The 12,660-nt window shown below is 37.9% G+C and overlaps 1 protein-coding gene across 2 annotated transcripts in view; it reads right to left on the reverse strand.

The window, feature by feature from the left end:
• Positions 1-1,593: 1,593 nt before the first annotated feature.
• Positions 1,594-12,660, reverse strand: part of LOC129766498 (acetyl-coenzyme A synthetase) — a 38,490-nt gene continuing 27,423 nt past the window's right edge. For both annotated transcript variants that reach the window (XM_055767065.1, XM_055767066.1), the window contains 6 exons: positions 4,051-4,246; positions 3,747-3,980; positions 3,222-3,685; positions 2,990-3,158; positions 2,745-2,934; positions 1,594-2,690 (listed from right to left, as the gene is read on the reverse strand). In XM_055767065.1, coding sequence (XP_055623040.1) covers positions 2,248-2,690; positions 2,745-2,934; positions 2,990-3,158; positions 3,222-3,685; positions 3,747-3,980; positions 4,051-4,246 — 1,696 coding nt within the window. In that variant the 3' untranslated portion in view covers positions 1,594-2,247. The remainder of the gene's footprint in view (positions 2,691-2,744; positions 2,935-2,989; positions 3,159-3,221; positions 3,686-3,746; positions 3,981-4,050; positions 4,247-12,660) is intronic.

Raw genomic sequence — 12,660 nt, forward strand, 5'->3', positions numbered from 1 at the left:
AACTGGACTGAAGTTTCCCTCGATCTGATTTGATCTGATCTGATTTCACATGCTGGTCCAGTTAGAAAGCGAATGTCGATAACTGGACTTTCTTTCTGGTTCAGTTCTTTTTTGTTCTTTTTTTTTCATTTTTTTTTTTGAGAGTTGCTCTTGATTAATGGAAAAAATTGTGATATTTATACAAAAAAAAAAGGATTCAGCACGATAAGCGACAAACATTTCAAGATGATACAACTAAGTTCAAACAAACTTGATAGTTTAACTGCAACATCTAGTTATTCATTTATTTGATTTTTTGTTCAATATTACAACAAATAGTTGTTTTTTCTATTATACGATCTGAATGTCTTTTCACTCTGTAACATTTCATAGTTGATTTGATGCCTCGTATGGATACACTCACCAAGATAAATTTTATTAATTAAATTATAAAGTAAATTATAGAAACTTACAGTACCTAACATTAACCCTTTGCGGTCGTATTAAATTTTGGCATGGGTATCGTACTGATCGGAATTAACTTCCCTTGAAAGAGCAAATAACATGTAAGATTATGAAAGGTAAATAAGATCTTTTGATTTTATTGTTAACTGTAGATATGCGTTCACTGAACAATGTGTTTCAATGTGATCTTTTTACATAAACAAAATATTTTTTTATGATTCTCCTTCGTGTGATATCTATCACGAGAATCGGCTGCAAGAGGTTCCACCAATTTTCGTTCACTTTTTCGTATTTCTCCCATATACGTATTGTAATTTGTAATAAAATAAAATGATTAATTTGCTAGCGTAGACTGTGTGGCCTCAACCTTTTTACTATCGTTATTGTGTCCGAGACATCGTAGCTACTCACTATCTATCCTTTGTTTTTCCACGCGAATAATCTTTTGTATATACCGAGTACCGTTATCTATTATTCAGAGAGGATCTGTATTAATTATTGAACAAGTTCACTAAACATTAAGATTCGATTAGAAAAAGTGCAAACTGGTACATGGTTGAATAAAGTATACGATAAGCATGATTCCTTGTTGAGAGCAGACAAACGAGCCGAACGGTAAAAAAGGTTTGGTGACTGAGAGCAGAAATACGACCACAAAGAGTTAAAACTGATATGTATGCAACATAGTTCATTTTTGTATCTACGCTAGGCATTTTGGAAGATTCAATTCTCAGGACTAGGTTGTTATCAGAATGCAACAGCATGGGCAATTAAATCTGTGCGAATAATACCTTCATCAGTAGGTATCAATGGATTGATATTTCGTGTTCATTTTTTTTTCATATTACCGTTAAAATCTTCTACCTAGACTATAACATGATTTAGGTTAGTTATGCAGATTTTACTACCGATTTGATTATCCTGACTCACAATTAAAGTTCAGTGTTATTTAAAGCATTCTCTTAAAATTACAAGTTCCCTCTACTCGGTGGAAGCAAAGGAAATGATATGTATTAACATGGCCCTTCAATTTTCATCTGTTCCAAATAGTGTTTTCTAAGGGAAACCAAATCGCTCTATGGGCTCGAAAGAACGCTTAAACATTGGATTGTGTAGGATGTGGGAGTGTTTTAGGAAAACAAAAAAGTGTCTTGATCATATGTAGTGTTTATTTTATTTTATAAAACATAAAAAGCGTATGTAATAACAGAAATCTGTGCACATTTTTCTAACTTAGACGCTACTAGTTTAGATTTGTGTTGCCGCTGTTGGTTGAAAAAAATTGTTGCTACCAATTACATAACATGTTACATGTTCAGCTATTGGGTCGTTTGAAACTAACCTTTTCACATTTTTCACTTATAAAATAGTAATTAAAACTATAAATATTAAAACATACAATCTGTAAAGCACATCTACACCTACATCAACGAGTTTCTCGTTATAGATTCACTGTTTCCTTCGGAATGTGGCTTATTTGTACATACATCCGCCCACATTATGTCTTTGTAATGCGTAGTAAAATAGCAACTTACTTCTAAAAAGTGTATAATCGTATCAACAGTATTAGACCTCTTTACTATCATACTCCCTAATCCTTTCCGATTTTTTCGTTCGTTAGCACCATCCTCATGCAAGATCTAGCAGTTCCCGTTAGAAGCCATTCTTCCCAATCACACTCTAAGCTCGCCAAATTACGTTTGCAGAATTTTTTCTTGTCATGACAAAGTAACTATGTTTTTTCTCAAATCAAAGCGTGGTTCATTTCATCTAGGGCTGAGCTCATTTGTCCGTGGAATGTTCTTAGGCATCGGGTCGGTTAGCAAAAAGTTGTTCAATGATCGCCTCATCTGCCAGGGTCGATGTATCGCCAATTTCACGATCATTAACTGCAACCTTTCGTAGCACCCGTCGCATAATTTTACCAGATCGTGTTTTCGGGAGGCCAGGAGCATGCTGAATTACATCCGGCTGTGCGAACGGACCGATTCGCTCTCTTACCAGTACTTTCAGCTCATTGATTAACGTTTTATCGAACACTTCGTTCTGGTTGGGAGTGATGAAACAATACAAACATTCTCCTTTCACAGGATGTGGTCGTGAAACTACGGCCGCTTCGGATACCATTGGATGTTCGGTCAGAACGGACTCGACTTCTGCGGTGGACATCAGGTGACCGGAGACGTTCAACATATCGTCGACGCGACCTGTGACCCAGTAGTAACCGTCGGCATCTCGTCGAGCTCCTAGGGAAGAAGAGTATTTAAAATCTTCCACATAATGAATTTTCTAGAACTTACCATCGCCCGTGCAATAATATCCGTTGAACTTAGAGAAATAAGTAGATTCGTATCGTGGATGGTTGTTGAACAGTGTTCGCATCATCCCAGGCCAAGGCTGTGAAAAAACTAGATATCCCTCACCTTCGCCTTTAATTTCGTTGCCGCTTTCATCGAGCAAAGTGGGTTTCACACCGAAGAAAGGGAAAGACTGAAAAAATCCATTTATATAACTGGTTAAGACATTTCAATGAGCGCCGAATTACCGCAGATCCCGGTTTCATGGGAGTAGCCCCAGGGAGTGGTGTAATTACATGACCACCGGTTTCCGTTTGCCAGAAGGTATCCACTATCGAACACTTTTCTTTGCCAATCACTTTGTAGTACCACATCCATGCTTCGGGGTTAATTGGTTCACCAACGCTGCCAAGGACTCTGTACAGAAAGAAGATCGTTATTCACCATTGCCTCGTGCATTTGTACTCCAGCACGTCTTACCTCAAGGATGTCAAATCATGCTTCAGTACAGGCGCATCCCCATATTTCATGAGTGATCTGATTGCCGTCGGAGCCGTGTAGAATTGTGTTACCTTGAATTTATCTATGATTTCCCAATATCGATCAGTATCCGGGAAAAATGGAGTCCCTTCGAACATAACTGAGGTTGCTCCGTTGGCTAGAGGGCCATATAATACGTAGGTGTGACCAGTGATCCAGCCAATATCTGCAGTGCACCAGTAGACGTCATGTGGTTTGTAGTCGAAAACAATTTTAAATGTTGTCGCTGCGTACAGCAGATAACCTGCTGTAGTATGAAGCACACCCTTTGGTTTTCCCGTAGATCCACTGGTGTACAGCATAAACAGCGGGTCTTCAGCAGCCATCCACTCGGGGTAACATGCCGGCTCGGCGTCTTCCATCTCCTGATGCCACCAGAAGTCTCGATCATCAGTCCATGGGGTCTGAAATAAAAATATTGTTGATTTTTTAAAAGTTCGAATCTGTTTGATCAGCCCACAATACCTCGAACGATCCATCCCAGTCCTCCTTACCAGGGGTCACCCGATTAATATGAGCCACCACAAAACAAGACTCCACCTTATGGCCCATTTCTTCGGCTTTACTCATCGCTTGATCGCAAATATCCTTCAGATGCAGTATTTTCTCCCCACGCCATGCGCCATCGGCGGTAATCAAAACTTTTGCCTGACAATCGTGCATCCTCTCAGCCAGAGAGTCCGATGAAAAGCCTGCAAACTAAGCAGAGAGCATTGCCATTAAAACAATATGATTCCATAGCGTGAACGAACACTATTCGAAACCATACCACAATCGAGTGAACGGCCCCAATTCGAGCGCAAGCAAGCATTGCAACCGGTAGCTCCATCGTCATGGGCATGTAGATGGACACTCGGTCGCCCTTCTGCACACCATGGGCCTTCAGCACATTGGCGAACCGACATACTTCCTCCAGCAGCTTGCGATAGGTTAAACGACTGTAATCGTCCGGGTGGTTTCCTTCCCTGGAGGATTGATAGGTTATAAAGTGAGATCGAATGTAATAATTTCGTCAATCTATCTTCTATCTATATATATATATATATATATATATATATATAAAAACTAGCTGACCCGGCAAACTTCCTCTAGTCCAAAATTTATTTTTCGTAATCACATTCACGTTTTCGTACGAAGCTTACGTTCATGGGTCTAATCGCAGAACTGTTCATTGATTGATCTTCTAATCTACCATTTAAAATTACCTTTTACTATATAATTCCTAGTATTTCTAATAAAACTCGTCATTATAATATCAGATTATTTACAGATACAATTCTCGTTCAAGATTTTTAAACCACTTGCAAATAATATGTTTCTCCGTTACATGGCATAAATGTTTGATACAGAAAATATGATAGAATAAAGATAGAATAAATCGGACAATTCATTTCTCGAGTTTTGCGTGTAATTCGGCGATTTTATCGCCTCCTAAAACCTACACCTGCCAAATTTGGCTCGATTTGTTTGATTAGTTGTTGAGCTACGCAGAAATTTGTGTTTCATTTGTATAGCAGAACCTGGACACTTGAACTTGAAGTTCTCAGCGGAAACACTTTCGGGAATCAGTTCTGGAAGGAACTAACTGGGCAAATGGCAAAAAACACACGTTGCGACAGGATTAAAATGTAAACTCTTTACTACTCAGTATTATGGAAGAAAAAACAGGTTTCAACACGTTCACGCTTTGCTTCACTTCTCTCTTTCGTTGTTTGCTGCTTTGCGGTTGGAAAAATACTCCTGTGATCCTTGCTGCTAGACTGCTAAAGGGTGTGTCACATCAAATTGCATCACGGAAAAAACGCTGTAGAAATTTAATTTTTAGGAATTATATCTTCAGCTATCGCTTATAATCAGATAAGAGTGTATAGATAACGTTGGCCATGCTTCACTGTAAATTTTTCGTAAATTTGGAAAAATGTCGTCGAACGAAAACGAGCGTCGTGAATTAATCCTGTGCACTCATTTCGAGAATCCGGAGTTGTCACATCGGGACATCGGTAAGATGCTGGGAATCGTCCAATCCACGGTCAGCAGAGTACTAAAACGATACTTCGAGAACCTAACCATCGACCGGAAGGTGAAGAACGGCAAAAATGGATGCTCCGTCAGTGAAAAAGATCACAAGCGCGTAGTTAAGCAGTTTAGACGTGATCCGAGAAGTTCGGTCCGGGACGCGCCAATAAGCTGAATTTGTCAAGTTCATTCGTCCAGCGGACCAAGCAGCGGGAGGGCCTGCGTACATACAAGGTTCAGAAGGCTGCTAACCGCGACGAAAGGCAAAACATGGTGGGGAAGACGCGAGCCCGGAAGCTGTACACCGAAATGCTGACGAAGCCGCATTGCCTGGTAATGGAAGACGAAACCTACGTCAAAGTGGACTTTCGTCAGCTGCCGGGCCTGTTGTTCTTCTCCGCAGAGGACAAATTCAGCGTTCCGGAGGAGATTCGCAAGCAGAAACTATCCAAGTTTGCCAAAAGTACATGGTGTGGCAAGCGATCTGCTCTTGCGGAAAGCGAAGCGACCCCTTCGTGATGACCGGCACGGTAAACGGGCAGGTTTACCTTAAGGATTGCCTACAGAAGCGAGTACTACCACTATTGAAGCAGCATGAGGGCCCGACCATCTTCTGGCCGGATCTCGCTTCGTGCCACTATTCAAAGGACGTGTTGGAGTGGTACGAAGCCAACGGGGTCACCTTCGTGCCAAAGGAAATGAACCCGCCCAACGCGCCGGAGCTTCGCCCAATAGAGAAATATTGGGCGATTATGAAGCAGGCCCTCCGGAAGAACCCAAAAGTTGTCAAATCGGAGGCGGACTTCAAGAGAAAATGGATTTCTGTTCGAAAAAAACTACAACCTGACGTTGTACAGAACCTTATGGACGGGGTAAAGAGGAAGGTGCGAGCATACGGGCTTGGGCTCGAAGTATGAATAAAAAGAAAATGCCAAAAGTTGTTTAATAGTTTTTATTTTACTGTCTAAAATTTTCAAAAGGATCGGTCTACTGGGTGAATTTCTACAGCGTTTTTTCCGTGATGCAATTTGATGTGACACACCCTTTATACCTGGTGACAGGAGAATGACCAAAAGGAGGTGGGATGAAGCTTGGGAACCAATGTTTCTCTCTCTTCAGGGACTGAACACACTGTAAAAACATTTATTGCACCCTAAAATCTGCACATGCCATATCTGGTTTCATTTGCTTGATTAATGTAATGCAGTGAGTAATGCAGAAATTTGTGTTTAATTTGTATGGCAGCCCCCCCCCCCCTTAGAGAGGGAGGAGGTGTCTCAAACTATCACGAAAACCTTCCCGGCCCCAAAAACCCCTACATAACAAATATCATGTTGATCGGTTCAGTAGTTTCCGAGTCCATAACAATCAGACAGATAGACAGACAGAAATCCATTTATATATATATATATATATATATATATATATATATATATATATATATATATATATATATATATATATATATATATATATATATATATATATATATATATATATATATATATATATATATATATATATATATATATATATATATATATATATATATATATATATATATATATATATATATATATATATATAGATAGATAGATAGAAGATATAAATAAAAATGGATCGTCGAATGTGTAAGAGCAAAACTCGAGAAAGGAATTGGCCGATTTAGGGCTGTCTTTATTATATCATATTTTCTGTATCAAACATTTATTTCCTGTAACGGAGAGCATGTTATTTGCAGGTGGTTTAAAAATCTTGAACGAGAATTGTGTCTGATATTATAATGACGAGTTTTGGTAGAAATACTAGGAATTTTATAGTAAAAGGTAATTTTAAAGGGTAGATTAGAAGATCAATCAATGAACAGTTCTGCGATTGGATCCATGAACGTACGCTTAGTAAGAAAACGTGAATGTGATATTAAAAATAAAATTTGGGCTAGACGAAGTTTGCCGGTCAACTAGTCGAGTAATAAATTGAAAGCATGACAACCAGAATTTTGAAGCCAAACCTCGACGCGTTTATTGGGAACTATGAGTTACGTTGTCAACATTATTAGTCACATTTATGCCAAGTATCGCTTTTTACAATGGTTGTAATAACTAAACAAAAAGTTTCATTATCACTTTGTAGGGGAAAATAAGGTAATACCGACACCTCTTGATTATTTCAGTTGGGAGCATTTTTTGCAAATTTTCCGATGTCCTCTGTACAAACTTGTCATTTCTTACGTTTAGAGTCGCATTGCTGTCGAAACAAACAACAAAACAGAACCGGTCAGGAAACAGAAGTTAGTCCGTGTAAAATTTCGCTAGTGGAATTTAAGGGTTTAAGTCAGAAAATTTTGGAAATACGATATTTCTGTGAGACTAATTCATCTTAGATTATCTTTCAGTGTATTTTGTAAGACGGTAGGTGATTTTGATGTTTTTGGATGCTCCAAACTTTGTTTTGAAATTTGAGTCCATTCGGGGTAACACCGACACCTACAGTCAGGGTAAAACAGACACCTGGTTTGTGTTTCACTGACAGAAAAAATGCGTCCTCACATTCTGTAGATGCTTCGAATTTATATTTGGATTACAAAACGGCAGAGCTGGATTGATAAAACAAACAGCCAAAACCAACGTTGAACAGTCCATCAACATCAAAGCCTTGCAGAATTCATTGTATCCCTTCGTTCAACGCTCATTAGCACATCTCCCGTGGATGCACACTAGAGTGCAAATGGCCATCTCGATTTTTCAAACTTGATTAAAAATGTTGATTCTCACTAAAAACTACCCTACGAAAATATCAGCTCAATCGGACTTCATTTACTAGTGTCCCAAAGCGGTCAAAGTTTGAGTTTTTTGAAAACCGAAAAATCACCCAAGGGGAGAGTAAAGGAAATCAGGGTTTTCGAAAGAAAATTTTTGATGCCAAATGTCTAGCAATTGCATGAAAACGTCGAGATTTACTGTTATTTCGAAAAAAAAAGTTTGTTCATCAATGTGAGCGTCGGTTCTGGAACTTTTTTCGGCATACGAGGCAAAACGTATGGTTTAGGGTACCAATGAAAATCGTCATATCGTCATATATTTTTCATACGGGACTCCCTGCGAAATGTTGATTTGCACGATAAAATACCCTCTGCAAAATATTAGCTCATTCGGACTTCATTTACTATTGTCGCAGATGTCAAAATTTAATTTTTCTGAAAATCGAAAAATCACCCAAGGGGCAAAGGAAATCTAGGTTCTCAAAAAAATTGTTTGATGCCAAATATCTTAGAATTACATGAAATCGTCGAGATTTACTGTTATCTCGAAAAAGAAATTTTAACTTGTGCTTGGTCGTTTTTTGTCTGAAAAGTCGATTTTTGACGAAATTTTATTTTTTGAGATAACAGTAAATTTCGACGTTTCATGCAATTCTAACAAGGTAGACAAACTAGTCGACAACCTCGAGTCATCTCGATTACAACGTTGTTACCAATGTTACTTTCGATGAGGTCCCTCGACAACCTTCTACGTACAAAAAACTTTGGCAACGTTTTGACGTAGGACTGCGTCTTTCAGTAAGGATGCCAGATCAGAAAACAAGTCATGTTTTCATGGAATACTTTTTATGTCAATAACATGCCATGCCATTAAAATCGAAAATTCTGTGAGATTGTTTGGTATGCCATACGTCACGATTCTCCAGTCCTTAAATTGTTTTAACTGAAGAAACTTAGAATCATTCCCATACATTTGTGTGCTACCCGTATCGTTAATAACGAGCATTTAATGCATCGTAAGGAAGCCTCTAGAGCAATTCCAAATGAAATCGTCCTAGAAATGCAGATTTTAAAAACATGTATTTTTGATTCGAATGAAAATTTGTATTTCGTTTGGGTTAGAAGAAAAATTAGTTTTCCACAGCAATTGTTTTTTTTTTTTGACTCAAGTGCAAGTGCAACAATAGGGCGTTATCGATTTTAGTAAGAGAAATCTTTGATAATTTATATTTCAAAAACTATGAGTCGTAGCGAAAAAGTGTCTTAGAAAGAATTATAGAGTATTGATGTTTAAACGTGAAAAAAAAATAACAAGATGGTATAACACGACAAACATATTAAACGGGCCTATTTACTATGAAAATAATAATAAGTTAGAAATATTTTTTTATGTATCTCGAGAATAACTGCATTTAGAAAATTGATCATGAGCTTTTTTGTTTTAAATCACATCAGGATTCATAATTTGTGGCTAAACTTTATTGTAAGCATACAAAAATTCTAAGTTTCAAAAATTCATAAAAATACGATTTTCAACAAAACTTGTCAAAAATGGTTTTAACCATTTTTAACCATCTTGGACTCATTTTTTTTAATTTCCTACAATGGTATTGGCAAGTTCCGTGATGTTTTTGCGAGGTATTGGCTTCTTCTTCTTGAATGGCGTTAACGTTCCCTGTGGAACTTTTGCCGTCTCAACGTATGCATCAACTAGCGTCATTTAATAATACTTAGTTGAGATTTCTTAGGCCAAATAACACGCCTCGAATGTATTCCGAGGGCCAAGTTCTTGAATACGCGTGACCACAGTGCAAGTCGAAGGAAATTTCTTTGACGAAAAATCCTCCGGCCAGAACGGGAACCGAACCCGCAATGTTAGACGCTAACCACTCGGCCACGGGTGCACGTGGTGTACATGCAAACGTGGCAAATTACCAATTGTTTAAGAAACCTTTAAAACTGTTCAAAAATGTTATAGGCGATGTTATTTTGAAACATGTATTGTAAATGATCATCATAATATCACTTTTCATTCAAGAAATAATCAATAAAATCTGAATATCTCATGTAAAATAATCACATTTGAGTTTGTATATGAAAATATCGGACACGGTGTACTTCTACTTTATTTTGTTAATTTGTTGAAAAATATGTAATACTTTTGTATTACATCAACCAATTTAGAAAATCTGAGATTATATGATACGAAAAACATGTGTTATTTTGATATCCCGCGTAGTTTGGGATTCATGTTGCTCACATATAAGCAGAAAAAAGAGCAAGAAGCTAGCTGTCAGGTCTCCTTTCAGAAACCAAATTATTATCAGATTTGTCAAACTTTCCAATGGAACCGTTAAATGACAGCTGAAACTCGGTGATGTCAATGCTCAAATCTGATTCTCGTATACAAACAACGTAAAGAGAATCTCAGCAGAGATCTGCATCTAACATATACAACAAAAATTTCAAAACACCTAGCCGTTCAAGGTGTTGTCTTCCTCCATTTGCTTAATTTCGAAGTAACAGTGCTACAACATTTATACCAACATAGAGCCTGATTGAATAATCTGCTTATGCTTGACACAGTAACATCAGTAAACAAGTGTGAACATCAGAGATGACAAGCAATATCTTCAAATGAGACGAAAACTCATGGAGGGCACATGTTTTGTTTTACAAGAAACCATCTTCTAAAAATAAGGTCGCCAGCGTGCAAAACTCGAACGCTAACCATACTAACCACGTGCTGGTTTCATTTGTTTTCCACACAGTTTCGAGAAATCAGTGAATATCTTCACGTGTTTATTAAATTACATTACACCACAATGAGCCAAATGTCTTCAAAATGACACACTGTCATTCTGTCAAACGATCCTGGCGTCCGACGTTGCGTTGCCGCTGCAATTGTCAATTGCAAGCAACTTTGATGCTACGTTTCACTCATTTATATATGTTTCACTGCTGAATATGTGAAGTTTTCGTGATTTGTTTTACTAGCGATGTACACACACTTTTTTCTTGACGTAGGTTCATAAATGTAGGGCTGGATATAAAACCAGCAGAAGCATCCGATAGGTTCGAAGTCGGCCTATGAGGAATATTCATGCGAGGTGTCACTGAAATCAGACAGGACTAGAAAGGTCAGACAGGTCTCGCATTAGTCGATTTGTTAGGGTTATGGAGGTGACTGTTAGTTTCACTACATATAATCAATAATGAGTATGAAAATAAACATACGCATTGAAGCTAAAGGGCTGCTAAGTGCGTCACTTGTGAGGAAACCGTCAAACGATGGGTAGATACAGAAATTTGACTATCACTTATATATATAATAGACGGATACATTACAAGCTCATGCTAATCAATTTTCTACGATAGGTTTTACCATGAGCGAAATGCTTTGAAGAATGTGCCGAACAGTTAACTTGAACGTCTCGAAAAATTGGACAAGCTACCGAAGGTTAGGCGATTGACGTTTTTGTTCCAAGACCATGGGAATGATACAAAAACTAGTGAACTGGTGTCCGTATGAACTCAAGAGTAGTCGAACGCTGTTTTATCACGTGCAAATAACTTTAGACATTCAATAGCTCGTATGTTGCCACGATCATAGAGGCGTTACCATTGCCGGTGTACATGCAAGTGCAAACGTATATTTAATAGGCTCCAGAATTATAATCGAAATCCCTTTGTGTCGAGATTCAAGAAGTAATTGGAAAATCATGGGGTAAGCCCACCACGACCACGCAAACTTAAACTGTTCATGGATAGCTTTTGCATCTGGTGGGATCAGCTAACTGCTACAGTCTAACGAATTTGGTTTGAACTGACAAATGATGCAATTAAGCCGAGCATTAAAGCTCAAACGTCCTCTGTATGCCAACTGACAAGACAAAGTTGTCTTTTTACATGACAACGTTTGGTCACATGTTGCAAATGTGCCGTATTTACCAGATGACACCTGTTCGGACCGATGACATTTTTCGAAGGAGCCGATCATAGTAAAATAATGAATAATTTACATTGTACTAACTACAAAACACCTCGAACCTTTTTCATACTCCCAATATATCAGATTTGATGGGAAATAATGGAACGTTATGAAACATTCACACATTGCAAATGAATTCAGGATGCCGAACTGCAAATCATGACCTTCAATAACGGTCAATACGGTTATCATGATTATTGAAACCTGAAATTCGTTATCAGTTTATACTGATCATCGGTTATTTTCAGCAATACTGCATTAAAGGCGATGTTGATGCATTCAATTATGAATGTACACATTGAAACTAATCTTGCAAGAATAAAAATTGTAGTAAAAATTGACACACGTAGCGTAATCCGTATTCAGCTTTATCCATTTAATCATTCGAAGATAAGCTGATACCGATTGTCACCCTTACATTGCTAATTTCATGAAGCAAACGCTAATTTAGTGAAAGCAGCAGACGGTCATGCTTTAACTTTCCTATTTCTACGCAAATTGTTCACATTAGTTATGCGATAGCGATACCAGAGTTTCACATTGAATCATTTCGAGGACATTCATCTTCACACAACGATTGCAACGTTGAATGGGTTGGTCAATAGTTGATT

Source organism: Toxorhynchites rutilus, chromosome 2 (genome assembly GCF_029784135.1).
Source record: "Toxorhynchites rutilus septentrionalis strain SRP chromosome 2, ASM2978413v1, whole genome shotgun sequence".
Classification (NCBI taxonomy): Eukaryota; Metazoa; Arthropoda; class Insecta; order Diptera; family Culicidae; genus Toxorhynchites; species Toxorhynchites rutilus.